General features: G+C 49.1%; 1 protein-coding gene across 4 annotated transcripts in view; it reads right to left on the bottom strand.

Annotated features, from left to right (window-relative positions):
* EMID1 (EMI domain containing 1) overlaps nt 1-20,338 on the bottom strand; it is a 42,683-nt gene that overhangs the window by 6,755 nt on the left and 15,590 nt on the right. For all 4 annotated transcript variants that reach the window (XR_014020887.1, XM_081284739.1, XM_081284740.1 and 1 more), the window contains exons 4-14: nt 19,242-19,325; nt 18,240-18,301; nt 16,432-16,552; nt 16,108-16,158; nt 15,937-16,026; nt 15,223-15,369; nt 14,203-14,292; nt 14,019-14,071; nt 13,538-13,600; nt 13,394-13,438; nt 3,729-3,773 (exon numbers count right to left, since the gene is read on the bottom strand). Coding sequence is in view for 3 of the 4 variants with exons in the window: in XM_081284739.1 (XP_081140865.1) it covers nt 3,729-3,773; nt 13,394-13,438; nt 13,538-13,600; nt 14,019-14,071; nt 14,203-14,292; nt 15,223-15,369; nt 15,937-16,026; nt 16,108-16,158; nt 16,432-16,552; nt 18,240-18,301; nt 19,242-19,325 (851 nt within the window). In the remaining variant the exon portion in view is untranslated. The remainder of the gene's footprint in view (nt 1-3,728; nt 3,774-13,393; nt 13,439-13,537; nt 13,601-14,018; nt 14,072-14,202; nt 14,293-15,222; nt 15,370-15,936; nt 16,027-16,107; nt 16,159-16,431; nt 16,553-18,239; nt 18,302-19,241; nt 19,326-20,338) is intronic.

Here is a 20,338-nt window from a genome sequence, read left to right as displayed (position 1 = left end):
AGAGAAAGAGAGAGAGAGAGAGAAAGGAAAGAGAGAGAAAGAGAGAGAGAGAAAGAAAGGAAAGAGAAAGAAAGGAAGGAAGGAAGGAAGGAAGGAGAGAAAGAGAAAGAGAAAGAGAAAGAGAAAAAGAAAGAAAGAAAGAAAGAAAGAAAGAAAGAAAGAAAGAAAGAAAGAAAGAAAGAAAGAAAGAAAGAAAGAAAAACATGTTTGAGTGACATTGCCTTCTGGGAACCTGTGCTTAAAATGCTGGCAGCCCAGAGCCCCTTCCCCAGAAAAGAGCACTCATCCATATTCTGGAATGTCTTCTTGCCTCAGCCTCCCAAGTGGCTGGGATGACAGGTGGGTGCCACCACACCCTGCTGAAAATTTTCAAAATGAAAATCTAGGGGAAAGTTTAAAAAAAAACACTGTTTGCAGCCCACCCGCAACAGGTGCCTTGCTGTTTTCACTGGTGACACCCAGACCCCTTCCTAGCCTGGCCACACTTGTGCTTTGTGTCTGGGGCCGGCTGGACACCTCCACTGGGCTGTCACACAGATACCTCCCGCTTTTCTATGAGCAGAACCGCGTGCTTGCTCCCCCTTACTATTTTAGGTCTGATTCCTCACTTCCCTTCAGAGCCAAAGCAGCACCCAGAGTCTCTTAGCTCCACGGGCATCTGTCCTGCTGCACCCCCTCAGCTCCAGCCCCCGCAGTCTCTCACAAGGATGACCCTGCTGGCCTCCTGTCTAGTTTCTTTCTCTTTCTCCCATGTTGTCCCTTCTTCCATCTGTTCTCCACATGGCCATCAGAAGGATATTTTGCAAAGGAAAAAATATGACCATATCACTCCAAGTACTTCAGTGACTCCCCGGATACCTATAAAACAAAGTTCAATTTCATTTAAGGGCCTCCTAAGACCTGAAAGCCTCCTTGGCCTCTGTCTCACTCCTTGTCACTCCAAGTATTTGCAGCTCTTCAAATACCTAGGGCTCACTCTTGCCCCAGGGCCTTTGCACATGTTCCTGCTCCTCTGTCTAAACACCCTTTCCTGGTTATGCAGATTTAAGGCCTAGTCCATCTCCATGTAGAAGATATGGGCTGGGGATGTGGCTCAAGTGGTAGCGCGCTCGCCTGGCATGCGTGGGGCCCGGGTTCGATCCTCAGCACCACATACCAACAAAGATGTTGTGTCTGCTGAAAACTAAAAAATAAATATTAAAATTTTCTCTCTTTCTCTCTTTAAAAAAATTTTTAAAAAAAAGATACTACGGCCTCTTCTATCACAGTTGAGCTCCCTCTGTCCTGTGGATGGTGATTATGGGGTCTTTCTCCCCATTCCACACTAATCATCCCAGGAATGGGGACTGTGTCCACATGGCATCTGTGTCCAGAGTGCCCAGCCCTGGGCTTGGCACCACAGACAAAGGGAATGGTAGCTGGTTTCCTCGCTCCCGTGGGAGCTTAAAGCCTGGGCTCCAGTTTTGGCTGTGCGGGGGCTTTTCTCTGCAGAGCTGGGCCTGTTTCTGTCTGAATGAAGGGTGAAGGTGGAGATCTATCTAGGGGGAATGGCTCAGGCTCTGCAGTGTACTCCTGTGGTCACTGGGTGTCACTGCAGAGCTACAGCTGTGCCAGGTCAACGTCTGAAAGATGTGCCAAGGGGACATTGGGAGGTGGAGTGTACACAGCACCTGTTCTCACCTATTTCCAACAGAGCTGCCCCCCCCCCATCCAGTTCCCAAAGCCTCATGCAACCCCCAGCCCAGTGGGCCCCTCCAGGCAGGCAGCAAGCAGGGGCAGAAGAGCAGATGGACAAGGGAGGAAGGTGGACGAACAGGGACCTGCTACCTCTTGGGTCCCACATGTGGTCCTGCCCTGGGGTAGGCCAGGCAGCCTGACCCCCTGCCAGAGCTCTCCCTGCACAGTTTCACTCTGCCCCCACCTGGCTTGTGCCACCTCCCCTGGGTCGTGTTTCCAGAATGAGGGTCTCTGGGGGAGTGAGGGCCCTGGGGAGGCAGCGGACGGGGCTCACACGGACCTGTCCTGACCCCCAGCTCAGCTTATTACCACACTGAAACTAAAGAGTCCTGGAGGGAGGGTAGGAGGGCGGCTGGGGAGGCCAGCAAGCAACTGGGAGAGGTAGCAGGCTCCGGGAGTCGCGGGGAAACACCGAGGAGGCTCGTGCAGGGTCGGGGGTCCCACGGCTGTATCCATCCCTGACCCCACAACCAGGAACCGAGAGGCAGGGCAGACACTGCAGCTGCCCACGTCCTCATTAGTGTCCGGGAGAAAGTAGGCTGTCCCGGCCAGACTGCATGGGGAGGGAGATGCAACCCCATCCTCCAAAGGAGCCCCCCACGGTCTGTCCGGTAGAGGTGTCTGCCCCACCTGACCCACTTTCTATGTCAGCGATGGCCTCCAGGTCCTCGCATTGTGGGGCTTCAGGCATGGTATATTCTAGGCTCCTGATCCTTCCCTCACAGGCCTCTGGGGGAGTAGATTTCTAAGCCTGAAATTCCCTTGTTGCAGTTATCCCTGATTACAGAGGTCCCAGGACCCCACATTAACTGTGCAGTTTCTGAAGGTGCTATTTCTAGGTTCCCTTATGCACTCTGTCGTCTGGGTGTCTGACTCTTTCCTTCCTTCCTTCTTTTCCCACTGTCTACCACTGAGCTGTCTCCCCATCCCTATTTATTTTTTCTCCGCACATATTGATGGAATCATACGTTTTAATTGGAGACAGGGTCTTGCTAGGTTGCCGAGGCTGGCCTCAAAGTCATGATCCTCCAGCCTTGGCCTCTGGAGTTGCTGTGACGACAGGGTGTGCCACTGCACCCCGCTGTACGCGACAGCATCCCGGCCTCCCTTCCTAACCTTCTAGTTTGCGTACGGAATGGCACCCAGGTCCTCTCATCTCACTTTCCAGGGTTCTCCTGTGCATGAGACCATTCCTCTTGGGCCCCCTACACATGTGATGATATCTAGGATCCCGTGTTATTTATAGTCTTTTGGACACAGTGGGGTTGAGTCATGTCGAGTGTGTACACATGGTCTCAAGGCCTCCCTCCCTTCCCAGGCTTCCTGGTCTTCCTAGGTATAGGGCTTGTCTAGGTGTCCTGTCGCTCTCACCCAGGGCCTCCCAGCCCCTCCCAGCGTCTAGGCCTTCCTTCCCACCCATCATGGTGCTCCCCCGACCCTTTCTCTTTTTCCTTTTTGTAGGGCTGGGGATCCAACCCAAGGGCCTCACTCATGTCAGGCAAGTGCTCGACCACGGAGCTACGTCCCCAGTCCTGCTCCGTGACTTTCCTGTCCTGTCCCTCTGTCCCCTGTTCTGTTCTTCCACGTGGATACCGTCCTCAGGCTTCCCTTCCTTCCACAGAGAGGGGGGCAGAAGCCGAAGTCCTTACTGGGATAGGACCCTGGTGGCAGGGGATGCAGTCTGGCCTGAGTCAACCCAAACTACCCAGCAGAACCCTGGCCTTGAAAGGTCACAGAGGGAAGGTGAGGCAGGGACAAAGACAGAGACACAGGACATGGGTCTGCTGATAGGGCTAGTGCTGCTCAGCTGGGAGTGACAGCATCGGGGAGAGGGCTGGGCTGAGATGTGCCCAGGCTCCTGTCCGGGAGATCGGGCTGTAGTGGGGTTCTAGACGGGGCGCCCCCACTCCCAGGGCCGAGTGATGAGAGAATTCTCCCATGAGCACCCAGGACAGGGCAAGGCAGGGCGTCGAGGCCGGACCAAAGCTTACCCAGTGGCTCTTCTCACCAGGATCTCCTTTGGGGCCAGGTTCTCCCTGCAAGGAGAGACAGAGACAGAAGTAAAGGAGGGGAGGAGAAAGAGTAGGGAGGGAGAGAGGGAGAAGAGATGGATGGAGGGGAGACAGGGGGAGAAAGACTTAGAGAAACAGACAGGTGGGCGAGGGGGTAGCTCAGAGGTAGAGCGCCTGCCTAGAATGTGTGACGCCCCAGGTTTAACCCCCAGCACCGCAAAAAACAAAGAACCCCCTAGAGAGTAGCTTATGTTGGACGACCATTAGATAAAGTCAAATACAGAGGTGGTACGTGCCTCTAATCCCAGTAACTTGGGATTCTGAGGCAGGAGGATTCCAAGTGAGGCCAGCCTGAACAACTTAACAAAACCTTGTCTCAAAATAAAAATAAAAAGGATGAGGGGCTGGGCGTAATGGTGCATGGCTGTAATCCCAATCAGGAGACTGAGGCAGGAGGATCTCAAGTTCAAAGGCAGCCTCAGCAATTTAGGCCCTAAGCAACTTAGTGAGACCCTGTCTCAAAATAAGAAATAAAAAGGGCTGGGGATGTGGCTCAGTGGTTAAGCACCCCTAGGTCCAATCCCTGGTACAAAAAAAAAAAAAAAAAGATCAGGGATGTTGCTCAGTGGTAAAACACCCCTGGGTTCAATACCACAAGAAAGAAAACAAAAGAAAAAAAACAACTGTTGAAGGCAATGGAAAGTGATAAAGAACAGCCGAAACAGGACATTCAACTCTTGGAAGAAGGAAATCACACGGGGTAAAATTCATGTATTCATTTTTTCCTCAGAAGGGATGGCCTGGCAAATAGAGTTCAAGCAGCAATCTATGGTTTAATTTCCCCGAGGAGTTAGAGGTCCAAGTTGAAGCCACCAGAAAAGGAGGGAACTGTGGAGAAACCCTGGAGATCAGGGAGCCCCAAGAAAGGGAACAAAATCTGCATAAATGCTGTCCTCTAGCCCTTTGACGATCCACAGGGCAGAATTCCAAGGAGCCCAGGAGAGAGTCAGCAGGTTGGTGGAACTCAGCGTGGATTTCAACAATTCCCCACCACGTAGGAGACAGAGTTCCGAATGCCTAAGGCTTTCTAATGAAGTCCAGAGAGGCCATGCTTCAGGAATAAAGACTATATCCCAAGACCTGGGATTTTTTTTTTCCTAGGGCCAAGGACAAAACCAAAATGGGCTTTCCTCGATAAAGCCTAAAACTAGGTCTCCCAAGGAGCAAGATGATCCATTAGTAATTTAATTGTGCTAAAACAAAACACTGTTTGGCATATGATCATAGAACCCAGAGTGTCCTCAATACATTATCTTCATTATCTAGTATGCAATAAAAAAGTTACAAGGTGTGAAAAACAGGAAAATGTCACCCAAATTCAAGAGAAAAAACAGTCAACAGAAACAGACCAAGCTGGGCACAGTGGCCCACACCTATAATCCCTGCCAGTTGGGAGGCTGAAGCTGGAGGATCCCAAGTTCAAAGGCAGCCTGAGCAACTCAGCAAGTACCCACCTCAAAAATAAAACAAAAAGGCCTGGGGCTTGGCTGAGTGGTACAGCATTTGCCTAGCGTATGTGAGGCCCTGGGTCAATTCCCAGTGCCACATATGCACACCAAAGAAACAAATCACAGCCACCAACGTGTTGTATAATTAGCAGACAAGGCTTTAAAATACCTATGACAGATAGGGTAAAGAATTTATTGGAATCAATATAATAATAGCTTACACAATGGAGAATTTGGGGATAGATGTGTAAATTACAAAAAAAATTCAAATGGAAATTCTGGAAATAAAAAGTCACTAGATGGGATTAACAGAAGACTATACACAACAGAAGACATGATCAATTTGAAGACAGGTCAACGGAACAATTCAAACTGAAGCACGAACTGAAAAAGGGTTTTTAAAAAACTGGGCTGCCTTAAAGAAGAATGAAGTTATGGCATTTGCTGGTAAATGGATGGAACTGGACACTGTCATGCTAAGTGAAATAAGCCAGTCCCCCCAAAACCAAAGGCTGGATGTTCTCTCTGATACGTGGGTGCTAACACACAATAAGGGGGTGGGGAGAATAGAAGTTCATCGTATTAAACAAAGGAGAATGAAGGGAATGGGGTAGGAAAGACAGTGGAATGAACCGGACAGGACTTTCCTGTGTCCACATATGAATACAGGACCAGTGTGACTCCACATCCTGTTCAACCACAAGAATGGGGTCCTATTAGAATGTTATAGTATGTGTATGTATAATATGTCAAAATACCTCCCACTGTCATATATGTCTAACAACAATAAATTTTTTTAAAAAAGAAAAGAAACCCAGGGTGTGGTGGCACAGGTCTGTAATCTCAGTGACCCTGGAAGCTGAGGCCAGTGGATTGCAAATTCAAGGCCAGCCTGGACAACTCAGTGAGGACTTCTCTCCAAACAAAACAAAGTAGCTTAGTGGTGGAGCGCTGGCCTAGCAGGTAAGAGGCCGGGTTCTATCCTCAGTGAGAACTTCACCAAGAACTTCAAAAACAGTTGAATCCCATAATAGTCTCCATTATTATAGCTGAAGACTTTAACACTGCTTATCAGAAATGGATCGATCCCAGCTGGCAGAAAATCAGCGAAGACATAGTTAACCTCAGTAGCACCGTCAATCAATGGTGTATGATTGAAATTTAGAGACTACTTCATCCAATGGCAGCAAAGGACACATTCTTCTCAAGCTTAAGAAGAACATTCACCAGATAGATGACAAAGGGCCGTAAAATACACCTCAACAAATTTTAAAAGAATAGAAATCATACAATGGATTATCTCAGACCACAATGGAATTCAGTTAGAAATCCATTACAGAAGGATAACTGGAAACTTCTAAAATACTAGGAGATTGAGTAACATACTTTAGCACATAGGTCAAAGAAGGGATCTCAAGAGAAATGTAAACATGTTTTGAATTAAATTAAAATTATTCATGCATGCTAAGCATGTGCTGTACCACTGAGCTACACCCTCAAACCCCAAATCATTTTATGAGGCCAGGATTACTCTAATATCATCCTCAAAGACATTACAAGAAACTGCAAACTGATATCTTTCATAAACATAGACACAAAAGTCTTCAATAAAATATTAGCAAATCAGGGCTGGGGATGTGGCTCAAGCGGTAGCGAGCTCGTCTGGCATGCGTGTGGCCCGGGTTCGATCCTCAGCACCACATACCAACAAAGATGTTGTGTCCGCCGAGAACTAAAAAATAAATATTAAAAATTCTCTCTCTCTCTCACTCTCTCTTTAAAAAAAAATTAGCAAATCAAGTCCAACAACATATAAAACTAAGTATACACCATCAGTGAATGAAATTTATCTCATTATGCAAGATTATATCAGCATTCAAAAATCAATTAATGCTTGTGGCTCAGTGGTATAGTGCTCGCCTCACATGTGTGAGGCCCTGGGTTTGATTTTCAGCACTGCATAAAAATAAAGATTAAAAAGAAATCAATTAATGCGTCAGGTGTGTTGGCACGCCTGTAATCCCAGAGGCTTGCGAGGCTGAGGCAGGATGATTGAAAGTTCAAAGCCAGCCTCAACAACTTAGTGAGGCCCTGAGCAGATTAATGAGACCATGTCTCAAAATAAAAGGGCTGGCGATGTAGCTCAGTGGTAATGTGCCCCTGGGATTAATCCTCAGTATGTGTGTCTATCCCAGCAAGGTAATCTGTAATATCAATGAACTTATTTTAAAGCTTTTACAGAGAAGCAAAGGACCCAGAATAGACAACTCAGTATTTTTTTGGGGGGGTGTACTGAGTACTGGCCATTTTACCCAGTCCTTTTTATTTTTCTTTTTGAGATAGACTCTTCCTAAATTGCTGAGGGTCTTAGTAAGTGTTGAGGCTGGCCTCAAACTTGGGATCCTCCTTCCTCAGCCTCCTGAAGAGCTGGGATTATAGGCATGTGCCACCACGACCAGTGTGAACTCAGTATTAAGAGAGAAGAATAAAGTTGTAGGATTAATGCTGCCTGACTTCTTATAAAGCTGCACTAATCAAGACAGCAATTTGCTGGTCAAAGAACAGAAAACTAGACCAATGGGGCAGACTAGATGCCCTAGAAAGAGATTCACATAAATATAGTGAACCTATATTCAACTAAGGAGCAAGGGTAACAAGGGAGCAAAGACAGACTTTTCCAGAACTAGTGCTAGAACACTTGGCCACCCACATGCAAAACAAATAAATAATTACAATGAACCCCGAAGCTCTCGAGGCTGAGGCAGAAGGATCCCCTGAGCCCAGGAGTAGAACCCAGCTGAGAAACATGAAACCTTACACCCTCACAAAAATAAACTCAAAATTGGCCGCAGACCTATCAATACAGGACTACAAAACTCCTAGAAGATAACATGGAAGAACACCTAGATGATCTTTCATATGCCATAATGTTTAGACATGATACCAAAGGCATGATCCATGAAAAGACGTAATTGATAAACGGACTAAACTAACAACTGCTCTATACAAAACATTATTAAGAGAATGGGAAGACCAGCCAAAAGCTAGGAGAAGAGATTTGCAAAAGACATCCTGAACTAAGAACTTAAAACTCAACAATATGAAAAAAAACCCAATCAAAAATGGACAAAAGACTTGAACAGACACCCTTACCAAACAAGATATACAGACAACAAATAGGGTATAAAAGGGTGTTCAACATCACACATCATTAGGGAACTGAAATTGAAACAACAATGAGATAAAACAAAAACAACCCCCTAATAATTTGCCAATATACACGTGCTGGAATAGCCACAATACAGAATAGGACCAACACCAAACCCTGGCAACCTCAACTCTCATCCATTGCTGGTGGGAATGCAAAATGGTAATAGTCATTTTGGAAGACAATTTGACAGTATCCTATCTGGGGGATAGGAGTGTGCTTCAATAATAGAGTGCATGCCTAGTATACTTAAGGCTTGTGGTTTGTCCCACAGCACCACTAAAGTAAAAATACAAATAAAATAGTCTCTGTGTTATCTTAATTTTTTTGCAAGCTATTTTAGCTGGATATAAAATTATATGTTGGCAGTTTTTTCCACTTTAACATTTTAAAGATGTTGTTCCATGGTTCTAAATTATATAAAGTTTCTCTTGAGAAACTGGCTATCATTGTTACCCTATACATAATGTGTCTTTTTATATACATAATGTGGCTTTTAAGATTTTCTCTTTAGCAGGGCATGGTGGTACATGCCTAAAATCCCAGAGGCTTGGGAGGCTGAGGCAGGAAGTTCAAAGCCAGCCTCAGAAATTTATCCCCTCTTAAGCTGGGTGCAGTTGTTTGTGCCTAAAGCCTTGGCTGTGCATTAGGCTAAGGCAGGAGGATCTCTTAAGCCCAGGAGTTTGAGGTCAGCCTAAGCAACACAGCAAGACCTTGTATTTGTTTCTCTCTCTCTCTCTCTCTCTCTCTCTCTTTCTCTCTCTCCTCTCTCTGATGGAACTGAGGATTGAACCCAGGGGTGCTCTACATCCCAGTCTTTTTAATTTTATTTTTTTAATTTTTAAAAAGATATTATTTTTAGTGATGAATAACATCTCTATTTATTTATTTTTAAATGGTGCTGAGGATCAAACCCATTGCCTCACATGTGTAAGGCAAGCACTCCACCACTGAGCCATAACCCCAGCCCTTTAATTTTATTTTGAGATAGGATCTTGCTAAGTTGCTCAAGCTGACCTCAAAATTGTGGTTCTCCTGCTTCAGCCTCCCAAGTTGCTGGGATTATAGGCATGTGTCAGTGCACACAACTAAGATCCTTTCTCTGAAAAAAGAAAAAGAGGGAGGGTGGGAGGGAGAAAGAGAGAAAAGAAAGAAAGAAAAACCTAAACACACCTTTAACATATGATCCAGCAATCATGCTCATCGGTATTTACACCAAATGAACTGAAAATTTATGACCACATAAAAACTTGCCTCTGGTTTTTTTTTTTTTTGTTTGTTTGTTTGTTTATTGGTTGGTACCAGGGATTAAACTCAGGGGCAGGCACTCAAACACTGAGCCACATCCACAGCCCTATTTTGTATTTAAAAAAATTTTTTTTGTAGTTGTAGATGCACAGAATGCCTTTATTCTGTTTGTTAATTTTTATGTGGTGCTGAGGATCGAACCCAGTGCCTCACACATGCTAGGCAAGTGCTTTGCCACTGAGCCACAGCCCCAACCCCCTATTTTGTATTTTATTTAGAGACAGGGTCTCACTGAGCTGCTTAACACCTTGATAAATTGCTGAGGCTGGCCCTGAACTCGTGATCCTCCTGCCTCAGCCTCCCAAGCCTCTGGGACTATAGGCGTGCACCACCATGCCTGGCTAAAGAGAAAAATCTTAAAAGCCACATTATATATAAAAGACACATTATGTTTAGAGTAACAATGACAGCCAATTTCTCAAGAGAAACTTATATAAGTCAGAACCATGGAACAACATCTTTAAAACGTTAAAGTGGGAAAAAATCTGCCAACATATAATTTTATACCCAGCTAAAATATCTTGCAAAAAATTAAGATAACTGGGGCTGGGGATGTGGCTCAAGCGGTAGCGCGCTTGCCTTGCATGCGTGCGGCCCGGGTTCGATCCTCAGCACCACATACCAACAAAGATGTTGTGTCTGCAGAGAACTAAAAAATAAATATTAAAAATTCTCTCTCTCTCTCTCTCTCTCTCTTTCTCTCTCTCTCTCTCTCTCTCTCTCCTCTCTCACTCTCTCTTTAAAAAAAAATTAAGATAACATAGAGACTATTTTATTTGTATTTTTACTTTTGTGGTGCTATGGGACACACCACAAGCCTCAATCATACTAGGCATGCACTCTATCATTGAAGCACACTCCTAACCCCAGAGACAGTTTTAGATAAATTGTCATCAGAGGACCAACAATACCAGAAAAGCTAAAGGAAGTGGCTGGGGTTGTGGCTCAGCGGTAGAGTTCTTGCCTAGCACGTATGAGGCACTAGGTTCGATCCTTAGCACCACATAAAAATAAACAAATAAAGATATGTCCATCTACAACTAAAAAATATTTTTAAAAAAGCTAAAGGAATTTCTTTAGGCTGGAGGAAAAAGATACTAGATAGAAATTTGGATCCACTGTAAGGTACAGAGTACTACAAATGGTAAGTAAATCAGTAAATATAAATGTACTATTCATGGGGGAACTAATCCCCTGGTAACTGGGGATTGGGTTCCCTGTGGATCCCCAAATGCACAAATTCTCAAGTGCCTCATAAAATAATACAATATTTGCATAGATCCTACATATATCCTCCTATGTGTACAGATTATTTAAATCATCTCTAGATTACCTCTAATACATAATACAATGAAAATGCTATATAAATAGCCATTATACTGTAATGTTAGGAAATAATGTCAAGAAAAAATGTTCAATACAGATGCAATTTTCCCCAAAATATTTTTACTCCATAATTCTTTGAATCTGGGGATATGAAATCTATAGATATGGAAGGCTGATAGGGTTTTTTTCCTCTTTTTTCCTGTACAGGGGATCAGACCTAGGGACTCTCACTACTGAGTTACACCCCCAGGTGTGTGTTTGGTTGGTACTGGGGATTGAACCCAGGGGTGCTTTACCACTGAGCTACATCCCCAGTCCTTTCTATTTGTCATTTTGAGACAGGGTCTCACTAAGTTACTGAGGGTCTTGGAAAGTTACCCAGGCTGGCCTTGAACTTTCAATCCTTCCCTGAGTCGCTAGGATTATAGGCATGTACCACCACTACCAGTAGGCTAGGACTATACCTTGTCTTCTTCTTTAAAAGTTGATGATTTATTTACTTATTTATTTGGGGGTATTTGAGACTGAACCCAGGACCTTGCACATGCTAGGCAAGTGCTCTACCACTGAGCTAGATTCCCAGTCTTTCTTATTTTATTTTGAGAAAGGATCTCACTAAGTTACCCAGACTGGCCTCAAACTTGCAGTCCTCCTGCCTCAGTCTCTTGAGTGGCTGGGAATACAGGTGTGTGCCATCACACCCAGCTCTCAACTGGCTACTTAAAACAATATACTAATGTTGGGCTTGAGGTGCAACTCAGTGGTAGAGCACTTGCCGAGCATGTGCAAGGTCCGGGGTCTGATCCTCAGCATTGTCAAGAAAAAAAATAACGTATCAGGGTTTATAACAAAAGTAGAAGTACAATACAGAGCATCAATAGCACAAAGGAAAACAGGAGGTGAACACAGAATTATCTATCTTTAACATGCCTACTTACACATGAAGTGCTACGATATGAATTCAAGTAAATTGTGATATGACAAGGGCACATATAATGACACATATTGTTATTCTTAAAGCAATTGTGAAAATAGTCACATAAACAGTCATTGTTAAAAAGTTATTAGTGGGCTGGGTTGTGGCTCAGTGGCAGAGCACTTGCCTCCCACGCATGAAGTCTGGGCTTGATCCTCAGCACCACATTAAGTAAGTAAGTAAACAAATAAATAAATAAAGATATTGTGTCCATCTACAACTAAAAAAAAAATAAGTTATTAGTGGGCTGGGCTGAAGCTCAACCGCAGAGCACTTGCCTAACATGTGTGAGGCACTGGGTTCAATCCTCGGTACCACACACACAAAAAAACCAAAAAACAAATAAAATAAAGGTATGGTGTCCATCTATAACTAATAAAAATATTTTAGTGAAGGTAAAATGAAATCTTTAAACGTACTCAGTCCAGAAGAAAAAAATAATAGAAAGGGGAAGAGAAACAAAGAACAAATGGGATAAATAGGACAAAAACTTAAACAGAATCATATCAATAATTATGCATATTATTAAATAGAAATGAATGAAAAGTCCTACTTTTGAAAAAAGCAAGACTCAAGTTACATGCTGTTTATAAGAGAAGCACTTTAAATACAAAGGCATAGACTGCACTGATGCAGTCAGTGGTGCACACCTGTCATCCCAGTGGCTCGGGAGGCTGAGGCAGGAGGATCTTGAGTTCAAAGCCAGATTCAGCAACTTAGCAAGGCCCTAAGCAATTCGTGAGACCCTGTCTCTAAATAAAAAAGAAAAAGACTGGGGATCTGGCTCAGTGGTCAAGTGCTCCTAGGCTAGATCAAAAAAGATGCACCACGTAAACACCAAGCATTAGAACGCTGATGTAGCTACTTAATAGTAAGCAAAGTAGAATTCAAGACAAGAAGTATTATCAGAGATAAAGATATTACTTCCATAAAGATAAAAAGGCCAAGGAAACACTGAAATCCAAAACATGTAGGTGCCTAATAACAAAGATTCAAAATACAAAGAGCAGAGATTGACTGAATTAAAGGGAAAAAAGGACAAATGTATAATCAGAGTTTGGACAGACTGGAAGTACAAAAAGAGTCAAAAAGATGTGCAGGGAAAGAGAACAAGAAAGAGTCCTGAACAGCCAGAGTGAAGTCTGAAGCCTGATTCAACAAGGATGACAGGTCCCAGAGTCGGGGAGCGACCCAGAGAATGGAGCTGCCTGGTCCAGACAGGAAGGTCAGAGGCCGTGGCTGCAAGGGCTGGGCCCAGAGCAGGGGTGCGGCCTATGGGATCCTGGGGGGTGCTTATAAGGCAGATATTGTCATTTACCTGCTGCCCCGTGAAGCCTTGGGGGCCAGGCTCCCCACGTAGTCCCTGTAGAGGAGGAAGAGAGACTGAAGTTAGCTGTCAGGGGCTCTGACCTAGGGCCCTTGGACCCCCAGAATCCCCACCTGAGGCCATGTGGGTACTCACTCTCTCGCCCTTCTCTCCTGGATTGCCAGGGACTCCTTTGGGTCCAGTGGGGCCTTGAGGTCCCTGAGCAATAAGACAGGGCCTCAGTTTTGTGGGGGGTAGGAGAGAATGGGCAGGGGCTTGGGAGCAGAGGGGTCAGGGAGGGAACCCCAGCCCAGCCTGGGCCTCACCCTACACCCAAAACAATGGGCAGTTAATAGAGAACAGTGTTAAAAAATCTGGCCCTGGAGTCCGTCAGTCCCCACCCCACCTGCAGATGTTGCCATATGCTGGCCACAGCCCTAGGACAAGGATCTCCACTTTTCTCAGCCTTAGGTGACAACCATCCTTGCTTTTTATTGCATTAGAAAATTTATGAAAAGTAGCTTGTGCATCAAATGCTTGGTAAGTGCTTGTTGAAAGAATGAATTACAGGAAGGACGAACAGATGGATGGATGGATGGGTGGGAACATGGGTAGGGACACTCGGAGAAGGACTCACCATGTGTCCAGGACTCCCGGGGACACCTGTGGGACCAGGAGGTCCAGGGGGACCTGGAATCAGACAGGATGTCCTCAGGAATAGAACAGAGTACAATGCCATCAACTTCCCCCTGGTAGCCACAGCCCCAGTCCCACTGCCATTTACAATCCCATCCCGTATGCCAGGCCTGGACGCAACTTACCCATGGGCCCTGGAAGACCAGGGGGACCTGGGGGTCCCTGGGGCCAGTGGCTGCTAGTCTCAGTGAAGGTGTTGGAATGTAATGGGTCCCCTGAGAGAGGAGAGATGATGAATGAGCAGAGCTGTGTCACCCTAACCTCTGCCAAGTCAGCTCTGATGGACCAATGGGGCACCGGCAGCACAGAGGTGCCAATGGGCACCTGCTCCCAGGGTGAGAAGTAAGGAGTGTGGGCCACGAAGGACCAGAGGCAGGGAGCCCTGGGTCTGACTTACTGCATTCCAGCTGGTAATGTCCAGAAAGACTCTTGGCTTTGCTGAGCCCGGACTGTTACTTGTCAAATGGGACTCATCCTAAAAGATCCTGTTTATTGACAACCTACTATGTCCCTGGCTTCTGTGCACGGGTATCCTAAGAGTTCTGGGAGGCTGCCACAGGGAAGCTGAGAGGTAGAATAGGTAGTGAGTGAGTACCAGATGACTGATGGGGAGAATGAATGAATGAACGGGGCCCAGCCACACTTCTGGACCATGACAGAGATGGGGATGGGCCTGGCTCTCCGTGCTCTGACCCTGGAAGCACAGGTGTGGGTCGGGCTGGGCTCCAGAGGAGGAGGCCAGGGATCCACATCAGGACCCAGCCTGGTGGGGAAGCTGGGGCCTCTCCCAGCACAGGGCCCGAATCGTGGCCTTGGGAGTCTCAGAGCTCTCTTCCTGCTGTTGGCCTTGGACTTCCTGGTGCTCTGGAGGGCTGGACTCCGGCCAGCTCCAAGGCTCGGGAAGGGCCTGCTGCCTGGTGGCCCTGCACCTAGATCTGAAGTCATTCCCCCCATGTCCCAGCTGTGTGTTCATAGCAGGTGACCTCCTTTCTCTGGCCCTCAGTGTCCCTCCTCTGTGACCAGATGGGGACCACTGGGAACCTGCAGACACCTGGCACAGGCAAGGTGTAAGTAGTGGGCACCACGGCAATTGTCATCAGCCTCATCACCCCCACGTCAACCTGCCCAGACCCTGGGGGACTCACCATGCTGGGAGATCCTGGCCTGGGATGGCCCAACAGGGTCTGGGGGTCCCGGGGGACCAGGGGGCCCTGGTGGTCCTGGAGGTCCCCTCTCTCCAGGGGTTCCCACAGCTCCAGCCCGGCCAGGGCTCCCTGGGGGGCCCTGGGGACCTGCAATGAGATGGCAGGGGTTGGTAGGTGGACAGTAGGCAGGGGGTGTGGCCTCAAGAGTGGCAGGTTGGCAGCCCGGGCAGCTGGCACAGCAGGGCTTGGAGCCCGAGGTCTGCCCTCCCTGGCTCTCTGTTAGGGGCATGGACATAGCACTTGCATCCCCTCCAGAATGACCTGGGTTTCCTCATCAGGGCTCCCAGGTCCCCAGGTTTCCTTAGGGACCCTGGTCACGGGGTGGGGACTAGTATTTCTCCTCTGTCTGGCCCCTTCTCCCACTGACCTGGGGGCTCCTGGAGGGCAGGGACTGGGCTAACCTCACCCGATGCCCAGCTCAGACCCTGGTGAGTGCAAGTACCAAAGATCAGCAGAGTAGCCACGACTGGGCTTCAGAGGGCCAGGCGTGAGCCGCACTGTCCCTGGAGGGCTGGCGGGTGGACAGCCAATCCATAGAAGGGACCAGGCCACCCTGGCTGAGTCAGAGCCAGGCAAGAAGGCCCAGCCTGGGTCCACCCAGCCCGAGGGATGGTCTAGAACGCAGGGGACTTTGGTGGCATGGTGGGTGCTTACCTGGTGGGCCTCTCATCCCTGTGGGGCCCTGGCTGCCAGCATCTCCTTTGGGACCGGTAGGCCCAGGCAGCCCCCGAGGACCCCCTAGGTCTGGGGAGTAAAGAACATTAGGTTGGCAGCTCTACTTGCTCTTGGCCCTCACTGTGGCCCTGAGCCCCAGGCAGCACCTACCATCTTGAGGGAGCGGCAGGGCCCTCATGCTCTCTCTGGTTCCAGGTAGCCCTGGTGTGAGAGGGGAAGGCAGGGGTCAGTGGCCCTGCTGGGTGGGGGGGAAGGAGAGTCATCCAGAGTCTCCGTCACCATCTCCATCCAGGCAGGATCTGCTGGGGGGCTCTCAGCTTCCTGGGACTGCAGAGCTTAGGAGCCCCTGAGAGCACCCCCAGGGTCTAGTGGGCTAAGGTCCACCACAGGTCTCGTAGGGCACAGCAAGGGTGCGACCAGAACCTCACCCTCTGATTCCCACGCAGGCATGCATTCCCTGCCTGATCCACTCACCCTGCAGGCCTCCATCTCCAGGGCTGCCCTGGGCAGCTGGGGAACCCCAGAGTGGAGAAGGGTCCTCAGGGGTAGCCGGCGTTGAGGGCACTGCCCGCCCTGGGACAGTCAGCACAGCCACCTATAGAGAGGGAAGATAGGAGGGGGGGACTCCAGGGACTCTCCAGGCACAGACCAGCGGAGGGGCCCTGTGGGGTGCGGAGACCCCTGCTCCTAGGGGCCCAGAGCTTCATGACAAGCATCTGTATTTAAAATGTACGATTCACAACATGCACAGCAGGAAAGTCATCACACATCGTCACTGCCACCCAATGGGGCTCTGTGCTTGTGGTGCTTGCTGACCAAGCAGTTTTTTCTATGCTAATCTCCATAAATAATATGACGCTTGTCATATCTGCTGAAACTGCACAGGGGGTTGAAGAGTTTTGCTTTTTTTTTTGGTGCTAGGGATTGAGCCCAGCCTTTGGGTGTGCTAAGCACTGTCTCTACCATCAGGAGTGTTGCTAAATCTGCAGGGAAGTTTGGAAGAGTCTGACATAAAATACCAAATCCACTTTGGGGACCAGGGTGAAGACAACTCTGGAACATCACTGGTACCCTGAGCCACTGACTGTGGGACTATGTGGGGCTGTCCTCATAGCAGCTACTGTAATCATGCAGCTACTCCTTCTGGCCCCTGGTTTTCTAATTTCCCAACTGTAGGGAAACATGTTCACATCTGATCATCTCCACAAGATGAAGTTCCAGAGGAGGGGACAGTGGAGCAAAGAATATACAAGGTATACACACGTCTACTATGTATGTCCAGAAAATCTGGAAGGAGCCGGCACCGTGGCACAGCCTGTAACTCCAGCCACTCGGGAGGCTGAGTCAGGAGGATCACAAGTCCAAGGCCAGTCTCAGTAACTTAGTGAAGCCCTAAGCAACTTAGCAAGACCCTGACTCAAAAGAAAAAATAAAAAGGGCTGGGGATATGGCTCAGTGGTGAATCGCCCCTGGGTTAAATTCTCCACCACCACCCCCAGAAAAAAAAAAACTGGAAAGAAAAATGATTAAAAAGTGACAGTATATACTGTAGTCCTGACCACTCAGGGAGCTTGCTGAAGCCCAGGAGTTACCAACCTGGGCATAAAAACCAGGCTGAGTCATTAAAAAAAAAGGCCCACATTTCTTTTTTTTTTTTTTTTAAAGAGAGAGTGAGAGAGGAGAGAGAGTGAGAGAGAGAGAGAATTTTTAATATTTATTTTTTAGTTCTTGGCGGACACAACATCTTTGTTGGTATGTGGTGCTGAGGATCGAACCCGGGCCGCACGCATGCCAGGCGAGCGCGCTACCGCTTGAGCCACATCCCCAGCCCCAAAGGCCCACATTTCTGAGTCTTTCTTTAGAATCTTTGTTTCCTATTCTAAGATTTTTAAAGACTTTTAATCTCAAAATAATGGTGTAGTAGGTGTTTTGCTTTTGAAGTTGGAGGATGGGATGGTGGGGGTGGTAAAGGAGGTGGGGGCAAGGAGGGGATCCTGCAGCTGGCTCAGTGTCTGCGCTTATCTGGTGGGCACTGGGCAGCCTTGGTGGGGGGGGAGCCTCATGACTTCCCAGAGGAAGAGAGGGCTTCCTGGGGACAGCACCCAGCACAGGCGAGGAGCTGGGGGGAACCAATGGCCGGCTGTGGCAGGGACTGGAAAGTGCTGCCTGGTCTGCGGGGAGCCCTGTGGAAGGTCAGAGCTGCAGGCTGGACATGGGGGTACAGGAAGGGCCAGGGGCCAGGGGCCCTCGGGCTGGGGGTCAGCAGGGAGCTGCTCACCCACCTTGGCCTCCAGCACCTTCAGCCTCGAGGTCAGCTCCGACACTCTGCTGCAGTTGAGACAACCTGTGAGGGGGAGGAGGCTGGGACTGGGTCCTGGGGTCCCAGGTTCTCCCTCTTTAAGAGCCCTGAGCCTCGGGGACAAAGGAGGGAGGAGACAGACCCCAACCTAGGAGGAATTCCAGTGGGGGGAGGGGTTACAGAATCTCCCCAGGCCCAGGATAGGTTAGACCATCCCCAAGGGATTCCTTCAACTCTGGAGCCTCCAAAGTGGACCTGTTTCTCCCAGGGCAGGGTGGGAGGTCTGGTCCAAAATGACCCTCTTCCCAGAAGCCAGGGCAGGAAATGCTGTTGTTTTTTGCTGGGTGGGGCTGGGACATGGACCTGCCAGCTTTGGGGACGCCAGCATCACAGTCTAGACAGGGCTGGCCCCAGAGGCACCACCCTCTGACTCTCTCACAGGACCAGTCCAGTTCCTCCAGACCCCTTAGCAAGACACCTAAGTTACTCCCAACAGCTGTGGCCTCATCTGGAGATTTGCAAGTTCGGCTCCTTCAGAGGAGCCCAGCGAGGTGCAGCCAGCGCCCAACAAGCACAGCACAGCGGTCACGCCCAGTGCTGCCCCCTGGTGGCTGCAAGACGTGGGGCAGGACAGGGCAGGGCTCCTCTCTGGTCTGTTTCCCCCTCTTTAAAATGGGAAGACAAGCTCTTGGGAGTGGGTGTGCACAGCTGTGGGGTTTAAACGAGCTGGTGACAGAAAGCACTGGCTCAGGGACTTGCTCACTGAAGATGGTCAGAAAAGGAGACGAGACTGGGGGCCTGGACCTGCAACCACAGGAGCCCAGGGGTCACGGTCTCAGGGTGCCTGGGCTCCCTCCTCTTCCCCTTGAGGCTCTTTCTAGCCTGCCCTTGACCCTCCACTGTGGGACAGCCGGCTTTCAGGGCAATTGCAACACTGCCCTGGCTTCCCTCTCGGCCTCACCCCCATGGTCGCCCCAGAACTCACCTGCGAAGGCTGCGGGCTGAAGCGCCATCCGCCGCACGGTGCTGCCCACCCACGTGGACTCCCTGAAGCCAGAGGTGCCTGCAACTGAGGAACGGGGCGGGGGAGGACCCCGTTGGCCTGTGCCATCCTTGCCTTGGCACATGCCCCTGCCTGCCACCGTATCCCAGCAGAGATTCCTACTCCCTGAGAGATAGAGAGGCCCAGGGAGGTGGAGCTATTTCCCTGGGGTGACACAGCCCAGCTGGAACTGACTGACCACTTGATGGGCTGGTGAGAGGAGCTGGCAGTGGGGTGAGGATGAGGCTGGGCTTCCCCAGCAACCTCAGGGGGCTACAAGGGTTAAGTTAGAAGTTATGGAGACAGGCGCGGTGACACGCAGGAATCCCAGCAGCTGGGGAGGCTGAGGCAAGAGGATCGAGAGTTCAAAGCCAGCCTCGGCAGCTTACCAAGGCCCTGTCTCAAAATAGAAAATAAAGGGGGCTGGGGATGTGGCTCAGTGGTTGCAGGCCCCTGGGTTCAATCCTTGGTACCAAAAAAAAAAAGTGGGGGGATAGGGAGTTGGAGTTATCAAAGCTTGGGTTCCTGCCCCACCGCTTACTGACCTGTGTGACATCCTCTCTGGACCTGCCTACTTTCCCATCTGTAAAATGGGACCCTAAGCCCTCTGTCCCTCCCAGTCTGGTGTGAGGCCTGAGGATGGCGATAGGTGTAAAGAGCTCACTGTTCACACACAGAGACACTCAGTAAACTGGGCTGTGACCGTCACTCTCTCGCCCTGGCCCTCGTAGTAAGGAGGCTGAAGGAGATCCAGCTCTGGCTTCAAATGAAAACCAGAGGGCGGCTGGCTCTGGTTCCAGGAGCCCACCCCTGTGGCAGCCCAGCCGGCTGGCCTGGCTTTGGGGGCCTGGTTTTCAGCACAGCTGGAGGGATGGGCTGGCCAAGCCAGAGGCGAAGGGCACAGCTGGAGGGCTCTCTATGGAGCAGTGGCGAGAGCCCCCCCTGCCCAGGGGCCTGCCTTTTAAGGCTATGCAGTGTTGTTGAGGGGTGTGCAGGGGGGACAGGACCCAAATAAGGCGCGGGCCTGGCAGCTGAGACCT

The sequence above is a fragment of the Spermophilus citellus genome, assembly GCF_964194105.1.
Source record: "Spermophilus citellus genome assembly, chromosome: 3".
In the NCBI taxonomy this organism is placed as follows: domain Eukaryota; kingdom Metazoa; phylum Chordata; class Mammalia; order Rodentia; family Sciuridae; genus Spermophilus; species Spermophilus citellus.
This window is presented reverse-complemented; position numbering and strand designations above follow the sequence as displayed.